This window comes from Centrocercus urophasianus, unplaced genomic scaffold (assembly GCF_019232065.1).
Source record: "Centrocercus urophasianus isolate 14NV4802_14NV808 unplaced genomic scaffold, USGS_Curo_1.0 seq_28, whole genome shotgun sequence".
Classification (NCBI taxonomy): domain Eukaryota; kingdom Metazoa; phylum Chordata; class Aves; order Galliformes; family Phasianidae; genus Centrocercus; species Centrocercus urophasianus.
Genome location: NW_024884844.1, coordinates 9,026,513 through 9,049,933, shown reverse-complemented (window position 1 = coordinate 9,049,933; position 23,421 = coordinate 9,026,513). Strand labels below are relative to the sequence as shown.

The 23,421-nt window shown below is 42.0% G+C and overlaps 1 protein-coding gene across 1 annotated transcript in view; it reads right to left on the bottom strand.

Annotated features, from left to right (window-relative positions):
* THSD7B (thrombospondin type 1 domain containing 7B) overlaps positions 1-23,421 on the bottom strand; it is a 244,865-nt gene that overhangs the window by 30,131 nt on the left and 191,313 nt on the right. Inside the window, exons 16-17 of the mRNA XM_042827458.1 lie at positions 3,112-3,245; positions 2,231-2,384 (exon numbers count right to left, since the gene is read on the bottom strand). Coding sequence (XP_042683392.1) covers positions 2,231-2,384; positions 3,112-3,245 — 288 coding nt within the window. The remainder of the gene's footprint in view (positions 1-2,230; positions 2,385-3,111; positions 3,246-23,421) is intronic.

Here is a 23,421-nt window from a genome sequence, read left to right as displayed (position 1 = left end):
ATCATGCAGGTGTTTATCACCTACTGAGTAAAATTCCCTCAAAAAAAACTGAACAGGCAATCATAAAGAGCTAGAGGCTTTACATAGACCAACTTATTGACGTGCCACTCCATAGCAAGAGACTTGATGCAGACTGGAGGCACAACAGGTTTGACCAAAATGATGTTTGGCTCCAGGTGCAAACTTTTATATTTGGGTGGTTTTTTGCAGTGCCTCCATGCAAGACCCAAATCCAACCTCCCAGCTATAATGGAGTTATCCAACGGACTATACGTAGATCTTCTCTTAAAGATGAAATGAGAAACTCCATTGACTCCATTGCCTTTGTAACTCCATTCACTATGTTCACCAGTGCATGGCCATTCTTGGCTGCCACCTTTTCCCTGTGACAACTGAGGAGGCTGAGGGTTGCTTTAATCATCCTTGTGCTGGCAGTGCCTTACTCCTGGCCATTCAGTTACCCTCAATCCCTGCCCCATGTACAGAATGAATAAACATTATTTTCACAGAAGGGTCATTCTGGACGTATAGCAAATCCAGTGCTTGCCTTAGAGTTATTAAGCATCTGCAGTCTGGGAGGAACTGTGCTGTGTGGCCCTCTTAAAACCAAAGGAACACAAACAGCCCGTGTAGCTATAAAAGTGAGACAGTGCTGCTGTAAACTCTTCAAAGGGAGGGTTTTATTTGTCTATAAAACTTCAAGCTGTTTATTGCTTTGTATCTGGACAGAACTATTTAAACACATGCTCTATCCACACACAGTCATCTCTGTTTCACAACAAAGCATTGCAGAACAGCTTGTGAAAGCATATTGTTCAGTTAATTGCATTGGCAGGCAGACACCCTCATATTTATGAATTAACATCTCCCATGGCAGAACGATGTACAAGGAGAAATGAGGACTGTGGCACATGAGCCTGGAAGCACCAAAAGTTATGTCACCTGATGGTGACATAAGGCCCATCAGGCCCATCAGGCTTTGTTGTGGTCATCCCTTTGTGCTTCTGTGAGCTGTAGAGACTTCACCATTGCAGTAAAGGAGTCTTCCACCAAAAACTCAGGGTGTCTTAAGGATATTAGGATGCCTCAAGCAGTCCTTCATAACAAACTCACTAATGTGACTGAAAAATACCCAACAGCTTTGAGAAGCTGCATTAGTTACTGCAAGCTGAAGTGAAGAAAATCAATTTCTGAAAACAAGTTAATGGCAAAGAAACAGCCCAACTAGGGTGGGACTTTGAAAGGATCTGTATCGGTTGCAAGCGAATTCTACTTAATCGAAGCTGATCTGCTCAGGAGGAGGTGAATACAGGAAATGAAACACAAGCTTTCATTTGACATGTTCTTACTGAGTATATCGATAGCCTACACAAAATATTACAGGAGGAAATTACCTATGTCAGCAGTACTACAAGTATCTGTCCAATAACCACTCGGACTTTTGATAACGGCCTTGTTAACGTAGGGGCAGTGAATATTTCTGCCACTTAAGTATGTCACAAAAACCACTTAGAATTAACCTAGCACCTATTTCAACACTAACCAGAGAGAAACGATAGCTTTCAAATCGCATGCCTTGAGGCCAGAGAGTTTTCACAGGGCAAAATTTGCAGCTTCTTTCCATCTTGGACAGTTAAAAAACTAACAAACAACAGAGAGCATTTGGCAGCGGTTGCATAATTCAGAGAGCTTAGAGTATTTTGTGACATAACAAACTGTTCACACATCTTGCTGCTGTACCCTTGTTACTACTGCCTCAAATCTTCCTTCAGGGTTTTTGGAGGAGGAGATGCTAGACAGAAATACTGTCTTTTTGAGAAGAGAGAGCTGCAATTCCCTCCAGCCTAAGATCTGTCTGGAAGAGTGCCACCACCCCTAACCATGAGAGATATGCACCACACACAGAGCGCTCCCTTGACTAGGGGGACACAAACAGACACTTAACCACAACACAATGCCGATCCTGTCACCTGCTGTGCTTGTTTGGATCCTCACCTGTGAAAGGGTGGATTGAATTGTCACAGACATACCTATGTGTTTTACCAAGTAATTTTCCAGAGCTCAGTCTCTGTAGAAATAAAGAAATATCCAGATTCAACCACGTAGACAGTAGGATCCATGAAAATGTATTTACTTTGTTGTTAGAAATTAATTCTTTCACACAACGGTTGAAGGACAAAGAATACAACATGAGGAACTTTCCACTGGAACCTCAGCCAGGAAAACCTACCTGTGGACACGTGCTCCATGGTCCCCAGTCAGACACTGCACACTCATTGGGGCAGTACAAGCTGCACTTACGAATTTCACTTGGGATTTCAGCCTTATTGCACAGGGTGTTGGGTACAGTTTCCCCTCCATGGTCTTCTGTAGTACTTACACACCTACACAGAAAACATTAATTTTTGTTTGAGTTTAATCAGCTTATTACAGAAGTGACAGATGTCAGCAGGTCTGCACAACTCCAGATAGGACACTGTATGTAACACAAAGCTGTACGCATTAAGTCAAAGTGATGAATTAATGGTGTTAACAAGCCAAATTGAAATGCTATGCACATGATGGACTTCCGCGATTCAGGTTTCAATAAATACTGTAAATAAATATTTAAAGCTTCATACAAGGAGCTTTTAACTTTGATTGGAAGACACATGAATGAAGAGAAAATGACAACCAGAAAGAACAAACCTTTGTACTCCCATTAGTAACATCCTCACATTTAGAAATCACAGTATTTGCCAAGCCTAGGGAATGAATACTTACTGATAATGAACACCACTCCAGTTAACACTGTGCTATTACTTAGGGAATATGTTAGCAATGAGAATATGAAGGCTATGCAGGTCAGGAGCGTGCTGTACCTGTTTGGCATTTAGGTTAAAGAATTCTAATTTAAACATCATGCCTTCTTCATGAAAGAAATCTTAATCATAACACAAGGCTTCATCTCTCAGTGCTTTCCCTGTTAATCATCAGACACGCACGTTTCTTTTCATCTGAAATACTTTGGACTTAACAACATACTCACTGTCACTTAGCCAGTTGTTTCAGCTTTATGCAAGCATGTTTGAGCTCTTTATAATTTGCAATTGTGCTTTTGTCTTCACGCACCTGACTTTCCTCGTTTGTATTCCTTCTCCACAGTGGAGGGAATTTTGTTCACTGTTGATTTTGCATGGAGACCACGGTTCGACTACCCAAGAATACTGATTGCACTCAGTGTAGCATGGGACTGCCTCGTACACCTGCCAGAAAAAAGAATCAAAACTATTCATTTGAACTATCCGGGTCAGCATCTCTGCAGAAACACCTCAGTCAAAACAACAAAAGAGTAGACTGAAAAACATCCTATCTTCTGCTCCTTATGCTCTAAGTGTTATCATATCTTTAAGTTCATTTATTCATTATTGACTTGCCAGGGGATTTCTAAGTATATGATAAACTGTAGTATGCATGCAGCATCTTAGGATGCAGGATAAATAAGTTATTCTCTAAAGCCAGAGCAGGAATTCCATTACAATTCCATTTGCTCAGACTGCTCTCAGTATAATCTATCATGTCATTCACTGGGACCATATGCACCGCATCATTTTCATGTTTCAAAAGGTACATGTTTAAAATCTGCACTCATTTGCCTGTGCTTCTAGCACATCCTGGTAAGTAATTTAACACAACCTACAAATTTCATCTTTATACACAAAACCATAAATGCTAGTGACTTTTCTCTAACATATCTCTCAATCAAACACGACTGTATATTCACCTGAACTACAGTATCTATGCAGAAAGAAAAATACAACCAAATACTGAGAAAAATAACACAAAAGCTTGATAAACATTTCTTTTGATGCTCAGCATTCAATCTGGTTGAAGCAGCACACGGAGGAGCAGTACTTGAACAGATTTCTAGGTTTAAACAAATGAATGTTTCAACAGTTCTGTTACTGTAATGAATAAAACTTACTTGTTTTGAACCAATCTGTCTGCAGAAGCTGATCTGAAGATACAACATTCTCTCTTGCTGCCCCTCAAAAACAGAGCCTACCTAAGATTTCTTCTTCAGCAAGCGAAAATTTCCATGGCCATGCTGCTGTCATTGGTACGAGTCTCACTGATAAAATAACTGTAGACTCATCCACCCCACCCCTCAAATAAAGAATTTCAGCTACACATTTGATTTACAGCTTCATTTTAAAATAATAGCTTATGACTATAGCAATAATGAAATCTTATTTGCGATATTTTGCTGGTGAAGGATGGGGAGATCGGCTTGAGAAGAGAACCAGTGCCTCATCGGCACGTTAACTTCCTATCAGATGAGAAGAAGGTAACTTGCTAAAGATACACAGGTATATCTATATGCATAGCAGCTAAGTCTCAGGTGTCAGCTATTCACTAATTAGCTGTGCAGTCACACTCATTAGCATGAAACGATACACACAGGAGCAAAGCAAGGAAGCACCTGTGGGAGGGAGTTGTGCTCCCAGCCCAGCCTGCAGGCACAGGAGGCCATAGCAGTGTGTTGAGAAGCAGGCACAGTCCCAACAGATGGATGTAGAGACTCAGGGTATTTATCAGTGTCTTTGCTCTATGGGGGGAAAAGCAGCTACACTCTGCCTGAATTGTTTGACTAAACACTGCTTTCTACAGGAGATATTTGTGAGAAATGTGTGCTTTAGGCATAAGCAGAGTTTTCCCTAAGGGATGGAGGTGAACAACACCAGAATACAAACACCATGAGTACTTCAGCACCCAGCCCACAGCAAGGAGTGAGCTACAGCTGCTCCTGCACCAGCCCAGACCAAAGGCTTGGCACTGCCGCCTTGTGAGCACAGTCACCTCTCACCTTCTGGTTTACAGTCAGTTATATATGGAAAACCCATGCAGCCCGTTTGCAGACAGTAGAGAACTAACATCAGGAATTTACAACACTTATATTTTGATGGTCAAAATGTGTGGTATTTGCCATTCGTGGCACATTTTTGTATAAGAAAACCAGCAGGGTTTGGGAAGGGATGGGATGCCACATGAACTAAAACCCACCTGAGGAAACACGCACAGGCAAAATAAAAAGACGATACACAGTTAACAGTGATGTGAAGTGATACCTCAAATGCACTCTCTTGGAAAGCAGGCAGGGCTGCAATAATAAAGCTGTTAATATAGCATTTGTATTCTGGTGCCTAGTCATGTCAAGCCTGTGTGACCACATGGGGAGCCTCATCTCTCTCCCTGGAGACAGCTGCAGGTTTGTACGAGCTGAGCAGGTCATGCACATGGACAACGGCACACAGCACCAGCCGCACAATATCAGCAGAGCCCAAAGGACCAACTTAAACCCTGCAGCTCCTGCTTCGCGTGCTGGCCCCAAAGAGCCCACAACACGGCAGTCTGCAGCTCAGTTGCTCCTTGCATCCACATCATTAAAGTTAGGACTCCCATCAAACCACCCTCCAGTGCAGAACCTTTCCCTAACCCACACCTGAGCCTCCTCAGATGTCCTGTTGCTGACACCAGAGAGCAGAGCTCCCTATGAGAGCTGCAGCTGCCCCTCAGCCTCTTCTCTCTGGGCCCGACAAACCCAGGGAGCTCAGCTGCTCCTCACGCACCTTGATCCTATGCATGCTTCCTGTGGACCTCTCTTGGATTCAAGTTGATAGGCTCAGGCCAACACACCTGAGCCAGAGCAGGCTGGGATACACCACTCCTCTTCCCAAGCACAAACACAACAGCTCCTGGGAAAACAATCCACTTAATGCTCACTGCTGCCAAACTTACACAAACCCACTATGCAGTGCACTTAGAAAACCCTTACCAGTGAACATCCAACATTGGTGCAGAGCTGCATGGCTGCACTGCATCTCCTGAAGGACGGAAGCTAGAACAAGATGGAGGGATGAGCAGAGGGCTCTGTAACTCAGCACTGCTCGCTGTATCACTCTCTGTAACCACAACTAATCTGAGATATATTAACACCTAAGTCCTAAAATCAAATTGATAGGCATGGTCCAAAGGAATTAAGGGCAAGAAAGATAGAAGTTGTTTTTTGGGACACAAACCAATGTAGTTTTCTTCTGAAAAAAAAAAAAAAAAAAGAAGCCAGTTCTTACTCACTCCAATGCAAACCCTAAGTTCTTCCTAAACTATCTTGGATTCCTACACAACATACAGAAGTTAGCATTTATATGTATCTGTTGTTTATCTTTTTTTTTTTTTTTTTTTAATAGCTCATACTTACCTTCTAATGAAAGGTCCAAACATCTAAGCACAAGAGAACTTTTATGTAATTAACAGCACCCTGAAATGTATTTATTTACATGGAGGTCAGTAATAACAATGATCTCCCAAAGGACATACAGGAAAAAGTACACTTGCCAAACTGATGTGATTCATTAAAAGAAATTCCTAGCTATATTTTGGGTAGCTTTCCTGATGAGCATCTGCAGCTTAAACCAGAACAAGGTTCAACACTTCTGAAAATCACAGCAACTTCATATTCCAGTGAACATCAAGATTTATTGTCCCTCAAGGTAAATATTGACTCTGGTTTTCCCTCAGTCAATATTTTAGTTTTCAAGACAGTAAATCTCAGTGTTCACCTCAACTAAAGTCAATATCTGCTTATTATATTAGAACAACCAAACTGATCACTGTAGCAGTTGCCTGAGACACTGAGGACTACCTCTGTGCTATTCACTTCTAACAAAAATGGGCTAAATTCATTGCTAACGTAAGTCCATTTCACATCACTGCCCTTATACCAAGGTTACATTAGATCTAATACATTGAAACAGCCTGAACCGAAGAAATAACAACCTGTTTTTGAGCTACAGAGACCACCACAAATAACACTAAAACCCTGTGAGGGCTAAAAAAATCACGTAGAAAAGAGAGTTGATTTTCTCTGGTTTGGAAAGACGCTTCTTGGTAATGAAATTCAAATGTAGATATTAAAAACGCTCCTACTGAGGCTTGCCAGCAATTTGCCCACTTTTAATACTTTTTGCATGGCCATTTCTCTATTTCCTGAATATTGAAACTTCAAGAGGCAGCAGCACTGAGATGTCACCATGTGCAAACGACTCTCCTCGACTTACAGTTCAGGGCTGTGACTTGACGACACTTGGACTGCAGCCAGTGCTTCTCCTGCAGGCAGCCTGACACACATGGATCCGGAGCACAGTGGGAAACACAGCCACAGAGGCATCCCCCTATTACAATCACCTGCACATCTGACCTCTATGTTGCCTCCACCCTGTTCATCCAAATGTCTTTCTTTGGTGAGGTAGGTGATATTCCACCCAGATACGACCTGAATAACTGTTGTACCACCTAATACTGCCTTCGTGTTCCATTTAATCCACAGCAGACATTTCCTAATAATGAGTTCATTTTACTTAATTCTTCAAAACTGATTTCAAAATGAAGTACATGCTTTGTTAATTACTTAAGTGCATGTCTGATTTGGCAGATCTAAGCACACATTTAAAAGCTTTACTAAACTAGCTGTGTGTCAGTATGACAAGTACTTGCACATTAACAAACACTACATCACAGAAATGACCTCATTAAAATTTTAACATTAAATAGTTCTCTTTAAAATGAAATTGATTTTAATTCATTCTAGTTTGCGCATTGATCACAATAGTTAGAAATACGCTAACTGCTCATCAGTATGAAAACCCATTTAACAATTGATTTTTAAGCAATTTGGATTTTGCAATGCATCTGTTTCAGTGATGAACGCTTGCCTTGGGGCATTTGAACTCTGCAAATAGCCATCAACCTCAAAAGACACTGTTTAAGAACAACTTACACCATGGAAGTTTGCAAAGATAAGCATGTGTTTGATCCACCGAAAAGATGGGAGTTCCTGAAATTGTGTGCCTGTAACAGTCTATAGAAATGCCAAAATTGTTGTGAAGCAAATTCAGCACTGTAGCTTTGCATTTGCATGCAAGACAAAGGGATTAGTGCTTCTGACTTCCTTTCTGGTAAGGAAAAAAAGCAATCAATTAGAACTTCCATAAGGTTACAATAAAACTCCACTGGTGTTGAAGCAAGACTGTAGAAAACCTGAAACTGGTTTGTTGGTTTGTAGCTGACAGAAGGATGGGATTGATTTTATTCTAACATCTAAGCAGAACACATGAATTGCAAGTCAGGGCGATAGCTACTCATAGAAAGACAGAGAGAAGTATTCCCAGGCTCACGTTTGGAAGCTCCTACAGAAACAGACACTTCAGCATTACTTTAAATGACTGGCCATGGTGACAGCCTTCAAAAACAGTGCCAAAAAATGATGGGTTTTCAGTGAGTAGGAGGGGTGAAAACAATCACGAGTTCTCTGAAGTTTCCCTAGCTCTTGATTATCTATTTATAAGCCAACCCTCAAAACAGCTCAACTTTAATCCTAATTTACACATGAGAAAATTGAGGATGAAGAATTAAGTGATCTATTAGAGGCTGGAGAGGAAGCCCCCAGGGAACATGGGACCGCAGCTGGAAATGCCCTATTTCTTGCACTAACTAGATGACAGCTTGAAATCAGATACTGAACTGTTCAGATAAAGACATTTCAGGATGGAACCATCAGAAAAAGCAGCAGTGCAAAACTCTGGCTGTAAAACGAGGCAAAATAAAAGAGGAGAGACATTCAGAAAGCAGCAGAACATTTTTGCTGCAAAGACATCTGGATGTTCCACATCCCCTCACCATGGCCTTCACACGCCTTTGTTGTATCTAGTTCATTGCTACACTTTTGTAGGAACGCTGGCCTCCTAGTAAGTCACTTATTTTCTTCTAACGGATGATTAAACATGCAAAGACAGACACTACTGTATTTCAAATTCCTAAGCGTAACGAATGGAAAATGTCTTGTTTAAAAAGTTAATTGAAGTAAGCTCTGCTGAAGCACCATCATTACAGCAAATACCTAAAGAACTAACAAGTTGCTCAGCAAGGTTTATTAATTCATATTTACTATTCCTAAGTGTTTTTACACTTTTCTTGCAGCCACTAAGAACACTGGGATATAACATTGTGAAGCATGAGTGCTTCTTCCCAGAGATTAAAGCAAGAAGTTTGCGTGATTAAATGGGAGAAAATATGGGAGAAAACATTCTGTAAGTGGTTGTCCACCTCAATTAATTCTACCTAGAAGCTGGGAGGCTCAGAGCACCTCAGAGTCCTGGTAAGGAGGGGCAGCTCCCAGTCCCAACCACATCCCAGACCCCTGAGATGCCACCTGAACCCCACGCTGTACAACGCTGGCAGGCCTGAACATGCGGGTGTTGGTATTCATTGTGGGACTAATTACGCAGAGAGTGGGAGGATGGATAAACAACGAGGAGCACCGGAGGTTTCACTGTCCCCAAAGTCCTCGGACTCTGAGCAGCAGAGCTCAGCACTGCGGATGACCTTGCAGGTACCTCGCAGGCACGGCGTGTTTCTACCTGAAATACTCAGGCAAGTCAATTTACTCTCAGAATTATACCTCCAGAACTGATATGTTAACATGGGAATGGGGCATACGCTAATACAAGGGGCCACTTCCTGTGGCTTTGCTTTTTGTTTTAATTATATTGCTTCGACACCAAGAAAATACTGAATGTAAACAAGATATTAACAAAGGATACTGTACTGTGTTGTCAAACACAGGGGTCTAAACCAAGGCAGAAACTCATTAGTAAGAGCGGTGCTGCTTTTTTTCGCTGATTCCAGAAGCTGTAAGTATTGCAGCTTCTGCTGTCTCCCTGTCACAAAGCAAGGCAAGCAGAGCAAATTTAAGTAGATATAAATAAATCAATGTCCTGCGTTTTTGAAACAGCGCATTCTGCTGAAGCTGAAGGATAGTTTCAGGGGTAACAAATGAATGTGGCACCTCTGTGGATGAATCTGTAATGTGGTAATAATGTTGGATCCAGTTTTAAAGAGAGGAAGGGAAAAAAGCTGATTGATGCAGAACAACATCGAAGCCCCTTTTTACTAAATGAGAACAATCAGATAAGATGAAGACAGATTGCAACACCAACCTGAGCCTTTGTAGATGTCCATGTTAGCAGGGCGTGACAAGCAGAAAGGAAAGAAAATTATATATTCATTAGTTGAGCTGCTGTATGATAATACTGAGATTAAAAAAAAAAAAAAGGCAGAATAACTGCTTAAAATAGAATCGTTACAGTGTAAGGTTGCATTCAATTCTTTGATTTCCCCATCTTTCAGAAAAGAAAAAAAATCCCTCAAGTAGAAATCAGGCACTTATTTACGAGTGAATGAAGGCATGGCTATGGTGAGGAGCGAACCAGAGTTCATTCAGCCTCACCCAGCAATCCTCCGGAATTCCTCAGCGTCTCAAAATCAGACCCTTAGGAGAAAAATAAATCTATGAAGCTTAACTTGGAATCTGCTCAGAAACCCCCCCAATTATAGAATATCAATCACAACAGATATTAAAGACTTTCAGACATTTAAATCTTAATTGGGTGGCACCATCCCTGTGAAGCCTGTGGATCCGCAGCAGAGCACAGAGCCCTACCAGCTGTGTGCCATCGGGTGCGACCGATCTCCATGAATGCTATCAATATCTCAGAGTAGATTTCATTAAGGAAAAATAATTAAATGATAAAAATTCAATAACGCGGGCACACAGCGTGTACACATCCAACTGAGAAGGACAGCTGTGCGGAGGTGGCTGAGCATCCCAAGCATCACCCACTGCCACCTCTGTCCTGCCGAAGCAGAGCCCTTCTGCAGGTGAAACCCTGCCCCGATGCGACTGAACGAGCCATTGCCCCATTGAAAAGCCGAGTCATCTGTCACATGAAATGAAATAAGTGCTGCTACTAAACACAAACAGTCCCAAAGAAGCACTTTCTTTGCAGGCATCTCTGCAATAGGCAATTTGAAGAAAAGATCATCAGAGCTTACTGCTAAGTTAAAAACGATGCCTCGGAGACAAAGTTTCAGCCCTGGTCTTTCTCTTAAAAGAGATTTTAAATCATTTCAAGGTCTAGAAACTTCAAATTGATATTTGACCAGTCTATTTTCATGTCTTAAGCAAGACCAAATTAGCGTTGCAGAGCAGCCACTTGTCCTTACACTGGACTGACACAATTTTTTCACAGGAGATTTAAAACCGCTTAGCTGAAAAGAACAGAATGATTGATAGCCCTATAGGCAAGAAACAGAAGAGATTGGGAAGTGTCAGACAGCTGAAAGTCATATATGTTTTCTGAAACGCTTCCACGTGACCGTGCTGAAGGCTCAAACTGGAGACAACTGCAAAGTGCTCCAAGGGCTGCCCATGCTCACAGCCACAAACCGCCCCATTTCAGGGTCCTGCAAAAGCAGCAGCAGAAATGCAGACTAGCTCCTAATCTTACTGTTTCATTAGGCTACGGCTGTCATTCTCCCCTCAGCCTCACTCAGCAGCTGGGCTGATTGCTCCTCATCACCATCGAGACAGAGCCAGAAACAGCTGCTCATGGGGAGAGCGGGACAGAGCTGATCGATGCGTGACGGATCCTAGGGCTGCAGATCACTCACAGCCTGATTAATAACCGGGCCTGGAAATTTCTTCTCAGAGAAGCGGGTTGCTCCAGAAGTCAGGATAGTTGACAGCCTGTTGCATCCCATATTTATGGTGGCTGTCTTACTGCCGAGACAGGCGGATATTAGCGCTGTGTTTCGATGCAGCGTTAACTTGAGCAATTTTCTCTGTCTAATTACAGGTGGTGCAAAGCTTCTGGCATGGCTGGGAAGAGGCCCCCCTCATGATAAGCAAGCTGAAGTCAGGCTGCCACACAGATGAAGGCAGCCACTGTCACAGCGCTGTAGACTCAGACATCCTGCAATTGCTGTGATCTGTGAGGGTTGTGGGGTTTTTCGATGTTTCTTGTAGGCAGATTCAGACAGAGTAGATGCAAACATCCAAGAGCTCAGTTTTATTTACAAAATGCATGCGTTCTTGAAGAGAGATTTCTGCAGAGAGAATCCTGATCTACCTGAGACCATTCCCCAGCAAGGACATCCATCATTAAACTAAAAGTTCCCTTTAAATCTTACCCAATCTCCTTTAGACACACCAGAATGTACATATGCTATCCCTGGAACCAAAAGATAGCAACAGAGTGCTTGCTAGCCACTCTTTGTAGGGTAACAAGCATGTCTCTAGTTATAGTATCTTTCTTCATCATTTCCATTTCTTTCTTTCAGATCAGAAAACATAAGTATTTCAGATTCCTGTGTTTTTACCACCGACCTGTATTTTGAGGTTATGTGTTTACACAGAGCTATACAAATCCACAGGAATCAATGTAAAGTCTTACAATGGCTGCTTCTGTTGTGGGTCATGCTGGAGCAAGCATGAACCATCTGAACATTTACAGATACACTAGTATCATGTTTAGAAAGAAAGAAAATATCAATCATGGTGAACTTCTGCTGCAGCACCTATTTGTTTAAAATGTGTATTAGTGATGCTTATATATAGTGTAGTTAATGAAAAGCTAGATAAAGAACAAATAGACATCTTTAGAATAAGTCTGGCCACATATGATTGCAGAATGCTAAGTACATACACAACCATGCTCTGCAAACATCAAGATCTAGCAGCTATTTCTGTTTTCTTTGTGTTCTGTTTTTAAGGAATTAACTTAATCTGAATATTGATACTTAACCATAAAACAGAGCTCTCTGTATCCACTGGGGTTAATGGCCCCAGTAATAATCACCAGCAGAGCCCCAAGCCCTGTTCCATAGGGCCACAGTGTTCAGAAGGTTACATCAGGGCACAAGTGACTCAGCAGGTCTGGCACCTCTGCCATTCCCACAGCATTACCTCTATGCATCCATGACTCTGGAAAAAACAGTAAAAAAGGCTCTTCCCCAAAATAATAAGCAGAAGGGAAAGTAGAAGGCAAATGCACATCAAGACTACACAACAAAGCTGTGCTTCAGTGTGTCACACACACAAACCAATCCATCTAAAACCTCTTAAAGAAGTAAATAATGCTACAGAGCAAATAGTATGTGGTGTAAGCTAGAGGAAACAGCAGTTCAAAGACCATGCAAATGGCCTAAAGAACAGTATTCACTCAGTCTATACAGCTGAGGATGAGAGAAAGTGAAGTTGAATGGCAGAGCTGAAAAGAATGGAAGAGTCAAAGAAAAGGGAACTGCTGTTACCTACTGCAGAAATCACATGGAGGATGTTCAGCCTAAACTTAGACAATATTCAGCAGAGAGGACGGTAGAAAATGGAAGATCACCAAAAGAGTGAAGGGAAAGAAGGATGAGACAAGCTCTTTATGATGGGCACCGGCTCAGGAAGTTTGGCCAGCAAGGACAGCAAACTTGAAGAGACTCTCAAAATAACTTACGGATCAATGAGCTACTTAGGAATGATGGAGATGTGACTGCACAAGATTCTTCAGAAGATGCAATGCGAAAAAGTTGGAGGAGGAAAAGGGGGAAAAACACAGTGAACTGCAGAGCAGACAGAAAAACTTTAACTCCTGGAAAAATATTTTCATACAGACATTATATAGGAGCAACAGACAATAACAAGGAGACTAGCAGCAGGCAGCATGGGCTCGAGAAGAAAAAAGGAAAAAAAGTGTGAATTCATTCTGATGTTCTTCTGTAACAGGAACAGATGCTGTGGATAGGGATGAAATGGCAGATATTACAGTGACTTGAGAAAGTCTTTTGACACTATCTCTCAGGCTAAGAAAATATGGTCTGGATGAATCTAATACTTGATAAGTACAAAATATGTTGGAAAACCATGCTCAGAATGGTTAGTAGTGTAAAACAAGCAAGAAGTCTCATGAATGGCTATGCAGAGCTTTACGTTCTGTATCCAGTCTCACTTCGTGTTTTCATTAATTTAGGGCTGATGGATTGAAAATGATTCCTACTGACTCTGCAGATGCTGCTGAGGTGAAAGGGACAGTAAGGCAGCACTCAGAGAATAAGAGAATTCAAAATGTGCTTTTCAAACTGGAGGTATGTACTGAAAAAATAGGTTGATGGAGAACCACAGAATTAGATTCATAATAGTGGAAACACAGGATAGAAAACTGGCCCCTGCACAGGATCCAGAAATTATGAAGACCCATAAAGAAAATGGTCTATAATGTTTTGTTGTTGTTGCTGTTGTTGTTGCTGTTTTTTAAAAGACTAAACACTGACTTTATATTCAGCTACGGCATGGGCTCATCTCACTAACCACGTCCAGATGTGTTTATCCACAAAACTTTCTCTACAAATTGGAAATATATGGATTTGATGGGAGGACTGTTCAGTGGATGAAGAACTGGCTGCAGGATCAAACCCAGAGAGTCAATGGCTCAATGTCTGGATGGAGATCAGTGATAAGTGGTGTCCTTCAGGAGTCAGTACTGGGACTAATGCTCTTTAATATCTTTATCAACGACACTGACAGCAAGTTTACGGATATCACTCAAGGAATGGGATGCCATCCAGAGAGACCTAGACAGGTCCAAGCAGTGGGTCCAGGAGATTCAGCAAAATTAAGGCCAAGACTGTGCACCTGGGTCATGGCAGCCACCAACACAAGCTGGGGGACAAAAGGATAGAGCCCTGCCAAGATGGACTTGGGGATACTGGAGGGGGGAAGCTGGATGTGAGCCAACAATGTGAACTCTTGCAACCCAGGAAGCCAAACATAACTTGGGCTGCATCAAAAGAAGCGTGGCCAGCAGGGCAATGGAGGGGATCCTGTCCCTCTACTTTGTGTTGATGAGACTTCAACTGCAGTACCGCATCCCGATGAAAAGAGACAGAGACCTGTCGGAGTGCATCTAGAGGAGGACCACAAAAATCATCCAAGGGATGGAATACCTCCCCTGTGAGCTAGGAGACCTCCCATGGTCAGCTTGGAGAAGAGAAGGCTCCAGAGAAACCTGAGTGTGGACTTTCAGTATCTAAACGTGAGCTGTGTGAAAGAAAGGGACAAACACTTCAGCAGGCTCTGTTGTGATTGGACAATGAAAAATGGTTCCAAGCTAAAACAGGAGATTTAGACCAGATACAATGAAAAAGTTTTTTACTATACAGGTAGTGAAGCACTGGAATAGGCTGTTCTGAGAGGTGGTGAAGCCCCATCCCTGGAGACATTCAAGGTCAGGCTGGACAAAGCTCTGAGCAACCTGAGCTGTAGCTATCCCTGTTCACTGCAGTGGAGTTGAGCTAATGACCTTTAAAGGTCCCTTCCAATTCAAATTCTATGATTCTATCTTTCTAACTTTAAGAAAGAGCTGAGAGCCAGCACATGACAGTAAGATTAGTAAGACCAGAATCAAACTGATGCAGTGAGCTGTGGCATTTCCACTGTTGCTCTACAGGTAAATAATTAAAACACCAGTGTAATTAATGGCAATCTATACAATGGTAGGTCTGCCAACAAAGCATGGTATCACTGTCAGATCAAAAAGCAATGCTGAGTCACACAAAGAAATAACACTGCTGTGTCACAGCATAGCTAGCTTTAAAGATCTTCCAGCAGCTTGAAATCATGTATCTATGGTTTCAGTGCTGGCTAACTCGCTGTCGCCTTGACTAAATCAGGCTGCCAGACTGTGTTTTGAAAACCAGTGACTATTCTACCTCACACAGAAACAGGTCAGTGAAATTACCATTATATGAAATATTTAACAGTACTGTTATAACACTGCCAACAGTCCTAGCTCCTCATTGTAAAATGAGCACTAATAATGACAGAGTGGTTAAAGAAAAAAAGCAAAAAAAAAAACAATTTGAGGTCTGAAAAAGTTGCTTTACAATAACAAACTGAAGAAAACTACATTTTTGGATCAGGTGAGAGGTGATGAATAGGAAACATGATCATTTTGGGAAATTTACAGAAAAGATTTACCTCAGAAAAGGTCTTTTAAAGCTACCAGATGTACATCCCCAAGGCTATGGTTAGACAAATTCAAGTTACAAAAAAGGGGACCTTCTTAAGCTTGAATTAATTACTGAATCAACTTATCCAAGGAAAAATTCTCCTTCAACTGAAGTGTGAGTCAAGGTGGGATGCCCTTCTACAACTCAATAGATAGGCAGGGATCTACTGCAAGGCCAGGAGCTGATGCTGTACAGGAGGTCAGAACAGATCACCAGCATCATCATGGTCTAAATCTGACCTTAGTACTTCTGAATGGGGAGTTCCATAGATAACTTGGAAATCACACATTAATCACTGTTAACCACCATTTGTTAAATAAATACCTATCGTATAAACCAAACATTAAAGGTGAGGGGCAGTAGTACACCTGTGTGGATTTTGCACACCTTTTGTGAGGCTGTCAAAAAAATTGTTCTAAATATGGAACAGAAGCACGTAGGAGTTCAGACAGTCAATGCATCATCCCATAAACATTGAGCTCACAAAGAAGATAGTATTTTCTTTACTGCATTAGCTCTAGCTACTAAACCATGTCAGGAGCTGGAATTGAGCAAAGAGAATAAACTTTTCAGTTAGGTCATGATGCTGCCATTAAAATGCAGGATGGAGAAGGCAAACAGAAAAAAGTTGCTGAAGTTAAGCAAACACTCTTTTGGCTGCATCTGCTCATCAGTGACTTCTGCCATTACTTACCTGTAACTCCAGAGTGGTTAATGGCATCCTTACAAATGCAAGTTGGGCTCTCCCATTTAAGTAGAGGTTTCCAGGTCCTTGCACTGCCTTGGGTGGAGTCAACCACTCCTGGATTTATTGCTGGCCCCTCAGCACTCCCAGGGCATCCCTGTCCCCATCATTTTTGAAGTCTTTGCCACTTAGGCGCTGCGGTCAAGCTCTACCAGTTTTATTCACCAGGCTCTCAAAGCAGCACATGGCCAAGCATAAGCACTCCACTGCTGCTTTTGGCTGATCCACGCTCAAACCAACCCTCCTGGGGCACAGTAGGAAACAGTTTGCAGCATTTCACTGCCTTTTCATTAAGCCTGATAAATCATTTAGAGATGAATGTGAGGTGGTGAGGAGAGTAACTGCTTGCTCAAAGTTGCATTTCAGAATACTCACGTGCGGCATTAAATTCCTCTTGGCATCAGGTAGTTTACAAATGCCATTTTTAATGGCCAAATGTTGACAGGACTAGGCTGCTTAGGACAGACATGTAACGCATTGTATCAAATGGGTAGAGAAACCTGAAAAATCCATCCCATTTAGCATAAATAATAAAAAATAATTATTTCACAGGGAATAATCGAGCTACCTTCTACTACCTTCTATTACATCAACAGGAGAAAGTGCCAAACAATTTCCCTCTAGAGCACCACAGAGGTGAAGAAAACCAATCAAGTGAGTAACTGATGTTTGTGCTTACGTACATCTAGACATGGAAATGTTTTTCTTAATAAAATCAAAAGATGGCAAACGTAAGCCTGAGGTGATGCGTCCTTCTTTTTAAATAGTGATAATAATGCTTCCCAAGGACAATAGATGACCTTCAAAGTTAGTCAGGCTCTGGACATCAGTGAAGCTGACTCAGCCCAGACTCACGTGAGCTGTGCCCCAGCTGGGGACTGCAACAGTGTGTTTTTGGAGGGATGCTGCCCTTTGTCTCCTTGAGAAAAGCATCTGAGGATATTTCTCTCCATCTCTGCTGTATTTTGCTGTATTTCAGAAAACAATACTGGAGTTGACTCTGACCCCTTCTATCTAAGGGTTTCATTTCACAAAACATACATAAGTATAAAGCCATTAGCAGCAGAATCAGCCTTTGGGACATTCACAATAAACAGCCACACATCATTATCCCAACCCATGACATTCACAGCTCCCTGCTCCCACTGGCTTCCCTGTACACTTGGTAAGACAGCAACCTGGAACTCCTGCCACATCCAGGCCAATGGAAGACAAGGGGACCAGGTCATGGACACGTACAAGCTGCTCGCAGGTCACACAGCCAACCTGAGAGACAGGGGCCTTATTCTCCTCCATGCATATTGGAAAAGATGCTTTCATAAAATCACAGTCTTCAAGTTCTTTGGACTTCTGACAGCAGCAAGGCATGTCACCAGTGGGAGGACTAGGGCAGAGAAAATCTCAATACTGACATAATTTTAATGGCTGTGCTTTTAAGATGTTCTGAGGACGGGGTTAGATGCCACAGCATCTTTCCTCAGGGAAGAATTAAGAGAGGCTTAAAGAAAATGAGGTTAGGTACTGAGGGAAGACCCTGGTGGTCTCCAGCAGAGTTGTATGTAATGGGAACACTAAAATATGGAAAACAAACCAGAAGTCAGTAAGATAAGCTTATCTCTGCTGTAAGCAGCTGTACATACAGTCAGACTTGTTTATAGTGTATCTACTTATAACTGACATTTTTAACAATTCTCATGATAAGAATGCATGTTTTGTTGGGCATTAGCCACCTGGGACTGAATGCTTAGTTTATCTTTCTTGTTTTTCCCAAAGCAATTTGACTGAAAGCATTCAGACCATTTTCCATCACGTTGACTCTTTTGGATTGCTTTCTTTGCAAAACTCCATTTGCATCCACACTGGTTGTAGCAATCTCCAATGCAACCTGACTGCACCTCCACAGATGGCACTGCACTGCAAACATATCCAGTGCTACTTCAGGTAGGATGCCATGCTGCAAAGCACAGTGTCAGGAAGAAGCAAGCACACCTTCAGGCAGACCTAATCAACTTGAGAAACTCCTGAAGGAAGAATTAGTCTGCACCCATTTCAACTGTTCCTTCAGCCTGAAAAGGGCACTGTTGTATAAGTTGATTAGCTAGGAAGATTTTTCCTTATGGCCAGCTGGCACCTTCATTCTTTTAATTCCACCCCATTACTCCAAGCTACAACCATGGGCCCCATGCTCTCAACCCTGCTCAGCCACAGCTACACTTTGCTCCTTGGACATCGCTCATCACTCTCATCTCCCTACAGCTCTTCAAAGCTGACACAGAAACTGGCAACATGAAACATCGACACTTCCCCACAAACGGGAGCGGTGTATCTCAATATTGCATAAATGTTTCTTACTCTTCTCTGAGATAGACCTAAGAAGATTAGACCCAGTGGCTTCTCTCAGCTTCCCACAGATTATCATCCACAACATAACCGCCACCTTGTACATGTCCCTTATCTCCCTCCAGCACTTTCCATCTTGGCATGTTTCTGATGACATGATAGAGCCTGAAAAATAGTCCGAGTTGCCCTATCTATTTTGCTCAAAACATGCTTATATTTTTCACTCATCCCATCACCCATCCCTTCCCCAGTGCACTATTTGGCACAATAACACGGATGCATTTATTGTAAATGGTGCTGATGTACAGGGACTGAACCACTTGGCCTCAGACAGATCCTCCATCTGATTCGTGGTGGGGATTTCAGAAAACCGGAGGCAGAATTTCGTAGAAGTCAGGAGAAATCCACGGACAAGCCTCTCCTGCCTTTGCCTGTAGGAGAGCTAAATGTAGAGATATACTTATTAACGTGCACATTAAGGACAATCTGAAGCTAAAATGCAAATGCCTCAAAGCACCTCAGAAGCTTTAACTGTACTTTCAGATGTATTAAGCAGTGGGAATCTAAGTGCCAACAGGACTTCACCTTAAAGACATCTTTACACGTCGGAAGGCTGTGTGTCTGAGGGATGTGGTTTGTGGGCATGGGTGATGGGCTGGTGGTTGGACTTAGATGATCTTAGTTTTCAACTTTTTCAACTTTTATGATTGTGATTCTATGATTCCACATCTCAAACTCCTTCAACCTTTCTGATTCCCCAAATTCTTGGCTGCATCAGGAAGCTGTCTGCTCATGTTAAACCTTTATTCAAATCATATAGCCTCGTAGGTTTAGGTTCTTGTGGAAGCATGAGCCGAGTGGTCTGGCATCGATTCACATCCACAGGCAGGGACTGGGAGAGCTCAATTACCAATTCAGCCCAGGATCCCTAGGGATTGAGGTCTACCTGAATAATTTATTGGGTTCAACCGGTGATCTCTGGTCATTGGATTCTCTTTGTGCTCAGTGACCTCTCATAACATATATATATTTTTTCTTTTTTATTCTTTAGCTCACTTTTTCATTGAAACTTAATTTTCCCTCTTCTATTGGTTTTGTTCCAAGAGTCATGTGCTGAATCTTAGATGACTGTCCTTTCCTAGAGGAATATATAGCTGTCCATTTTCCCACTAGCAGTACAGCTAATAAATGCACAGCTTAGAATCACAAACACCAGAGATAAAACATTCTTGAGCAAAGTCAATATAACTTTGCTACTAGTTCAATACAGTATTACTTTCAGTATAATAAAGTCTTATTTTCAAACAGTTATTTATAGGGATTTCATCAGGTTACCTGGGATATTATTTCATCTTACAGAGCTCTTTTCTCCTTAATATTCAACCTAAAACACTTCTGGAATCAGAGCTAAAAAAAACAATTCATTAATCTGATGTTTTAAGTGTCCAATTTCCAGAAGGTATAAGAAGTCCAAAGGTTGAAAGAAACATTCTAACCTACACCTCAGTGTTCCTTCATATGGCATTTTAAGAGATCCTGTGAGGACAACAGTTCTTAGCAGCAAGTTTCACTAAATGGAGTTTGAATTTGTGTGGCCACTCTCAACTATTTGAACTCCAGCTTGAACAAGAAATGACAGTCTCCAAGCTAACAGTTTGCTCCCAGACATCATGCTGCAGCTGGCTTACAAAAACCCTTGCTTTTCCTGAGCTGCAGCTATGTAGACAGCTGCAGCTACTGCAGTGCTCAGGGGAGCAGAAGGATGGTGGTCTGTAAACCTTCTCCCAACAACTGCAAGAATCAGCCTAGAACAAATACTGCTATGCATGGTGAACACATACCCAAAGAGCTGCTTTTCTAAGTGTTTTAAGCTCCTATCTGCTCACGGGGATAATGATATGTACAGCAAAGGCATTCCCTATGTACTAGTAATTTGGGTTCAAAACACCAGCCTCACAAATGACTCACAGTGACAGATGATCGTGATGCACACAGTCATGTGCATTATCAGTATGGTCCCAGTGCTGTAACTTCAGAGGCAGGAGAAAAGGATTCCAAAAGACCGACCTATGGAGGAGCCAGTGATTAACAACTAAACATCACCTGGTTGTGACTGTTAATTCACCATGCTGGGTGGACTTCTCTATGTGCAGCCTCCAGGAGACACCTACCACAAGCTCTGCTAATTGGCCGGGACCGAGAACTCCTGCCAAGAATGTGCTCTGTAGGCATTTCTGTAAAAAATCTATCAGAACGTCAGCTAGAAGTTAGCCCTCAGAGATTTTTTTTTTTTCTTTTTAAAGAAAAAAAAGCATTTATGAGTTTGACAGCACAGTGTTGTAAAAGTTAAAGGAAATAGTGATGATGGTGTGGGAGAGACACACAAAAGAGCCACCGATGACCGCAGCAGATCCAGTGCAATTACAGTTGGGTCAGCCACCTGCCTGAGATTTACCTTTGCACTAATGGAAGACACTGATTTCCCAGGCATCACGCTGACATATTTCAACACAGGAGAAAATGGTCAAAACTATATTTGGATGCCTCCAGGAGGATTCTTCCCAGAATCCAGTTTATTTCCTACAGACTGCCTATGAAGAAAGAATTCAGACATAATTACTCAATACATTCCCAAATTTTTGTGTGTTGGCAATAACTGAAAGCTGCATTTGGATGCAAGAAAATAAATTCTGTCATGTGTATTTCTGCCAAAAATACAAGAAGCCCCAGGATACAAAAATAGGAGAAAACAGCTGCTCTCATTACAGGTAAGACATTTGGCCAGTAAAGATTGCATTGTACTTCTTCAAAAAACCCAAACTGCTGTCTAAATGGCTCAGAAAAGATGGTTTTGGCCACAAACACTGTCAAACCCTCTAAGGACACATCTTTATAGAAGAGATCGCTGCACTGCAACTCACTATTGAAGATAAATGTTAAAAAAAAAAAAAAAGGTTCCTGCATTAATGCAAAAACCTGCATTTCAGAGATCAAACCAACTCTGCAAGAGAAGGAGCATGCAGACAGTTCTTTCCAAAATCAGCTTAATGCTAAGTTGCAGTTTCATTTTCCTAAAAGTAATAAAGCAAGAAGGAAAAAGAAAGCCATCAGAATTGTGATTAATAAGAACAGGAAAGAACATTTACCAGGTGTTCAGGCTCTCCACCTACCCTCTATTTTTATTCTCGTATGACACTTTCACTCATTCTTAAAATACATTAATAAGTTCATGGATCATAACAATAAAACAGGAAGTATTAAAACACTGTAATTTAGATTCTAGGTAAGGCTTGCTATAGACATCCCACCACCTTCTGTTGGCTATACCAGTCTGTCAGTCTCACAGTGATAGGAATATCTCCACAGTGTCTTTTCTTCTCTCCACATAACCTCCAGCTTACACTACCCTACAGGCTAAGCCATTCAACATGCCTGGCTTTGTAATGGCACCTAGCAGTGCAGCAGCTATTCTGCACAAGAATTCACTTCCTTTCAAGATGGTGCAGCTTTTCTTCTAACCCTGTCATGCTCAGCACTTCAGTCTCATACATTATGAGTCCTGTACGTTACTGCCAACGAGTTCAATGCAGTTGCTTCTATCAGCACTGGAAAACGCACACAGTAGATTGCACGGAGAGCAAACTACTCAGCTATCACCATTTCTCAGTCTCACCTAAGACAGCAGGGAAAGTCAGGAGCTGCTAAGCAGCCTTGGGACAGGAGTTCCTACATATATAGGGAGCCAGCCCAATGTCAGTGGTAAATCAGGTGCTTAGCTTTTGCTTAATTCTTGTTTAACTTGTGGCGTCCCAGGGTTCTTCCTGAAAGTGAGAAACACCATGCCAGGAAGATAATGAGGGCCATCAATCATCTGTATTTAGCATTATTCCTAGTAAATGGAGAAGGAAGGGCAGAAGAAAGAGGGACTGACAGCTGAAGGTCTCATACAGGGAAAGGGTCTTTATTACTCGTGGTGTTCCAACACATGGACAAGGTCAGTGAAATCATCAGGAAAAAAATGACACCAAGAAAGGACAATAATCATTAAGGAACACTTCTGTAAGTAGAAAGTTCAGTGTGCTGCTGCAGCCAAGCAGGGGCAGAGCTGGGCGGAGAGCCGAGATTCCTGCAAGAGGCGGCTGTATGTAAAAATTCTCTCCAACAAATTGCCAGGTGGTGAGTTCAGCAACTCCAAAAGCAGAGAGGCTTTGCTGTGCCTTACAGCCGTTCTGCAGAGGAGCAGAGGGGACTCTGCTTTTCAAGGAGAGGTTTGAGTTCAAGCTCTTTTGACTCTTCCACACCTTACAAAATCACAGAATACTTTTTTTTTCCTGATACAGAAAACAGAAAGCAGCAGAATTACAGGCTGGGTGAGATGTACACTAACTGCTGCGTGGAAGACA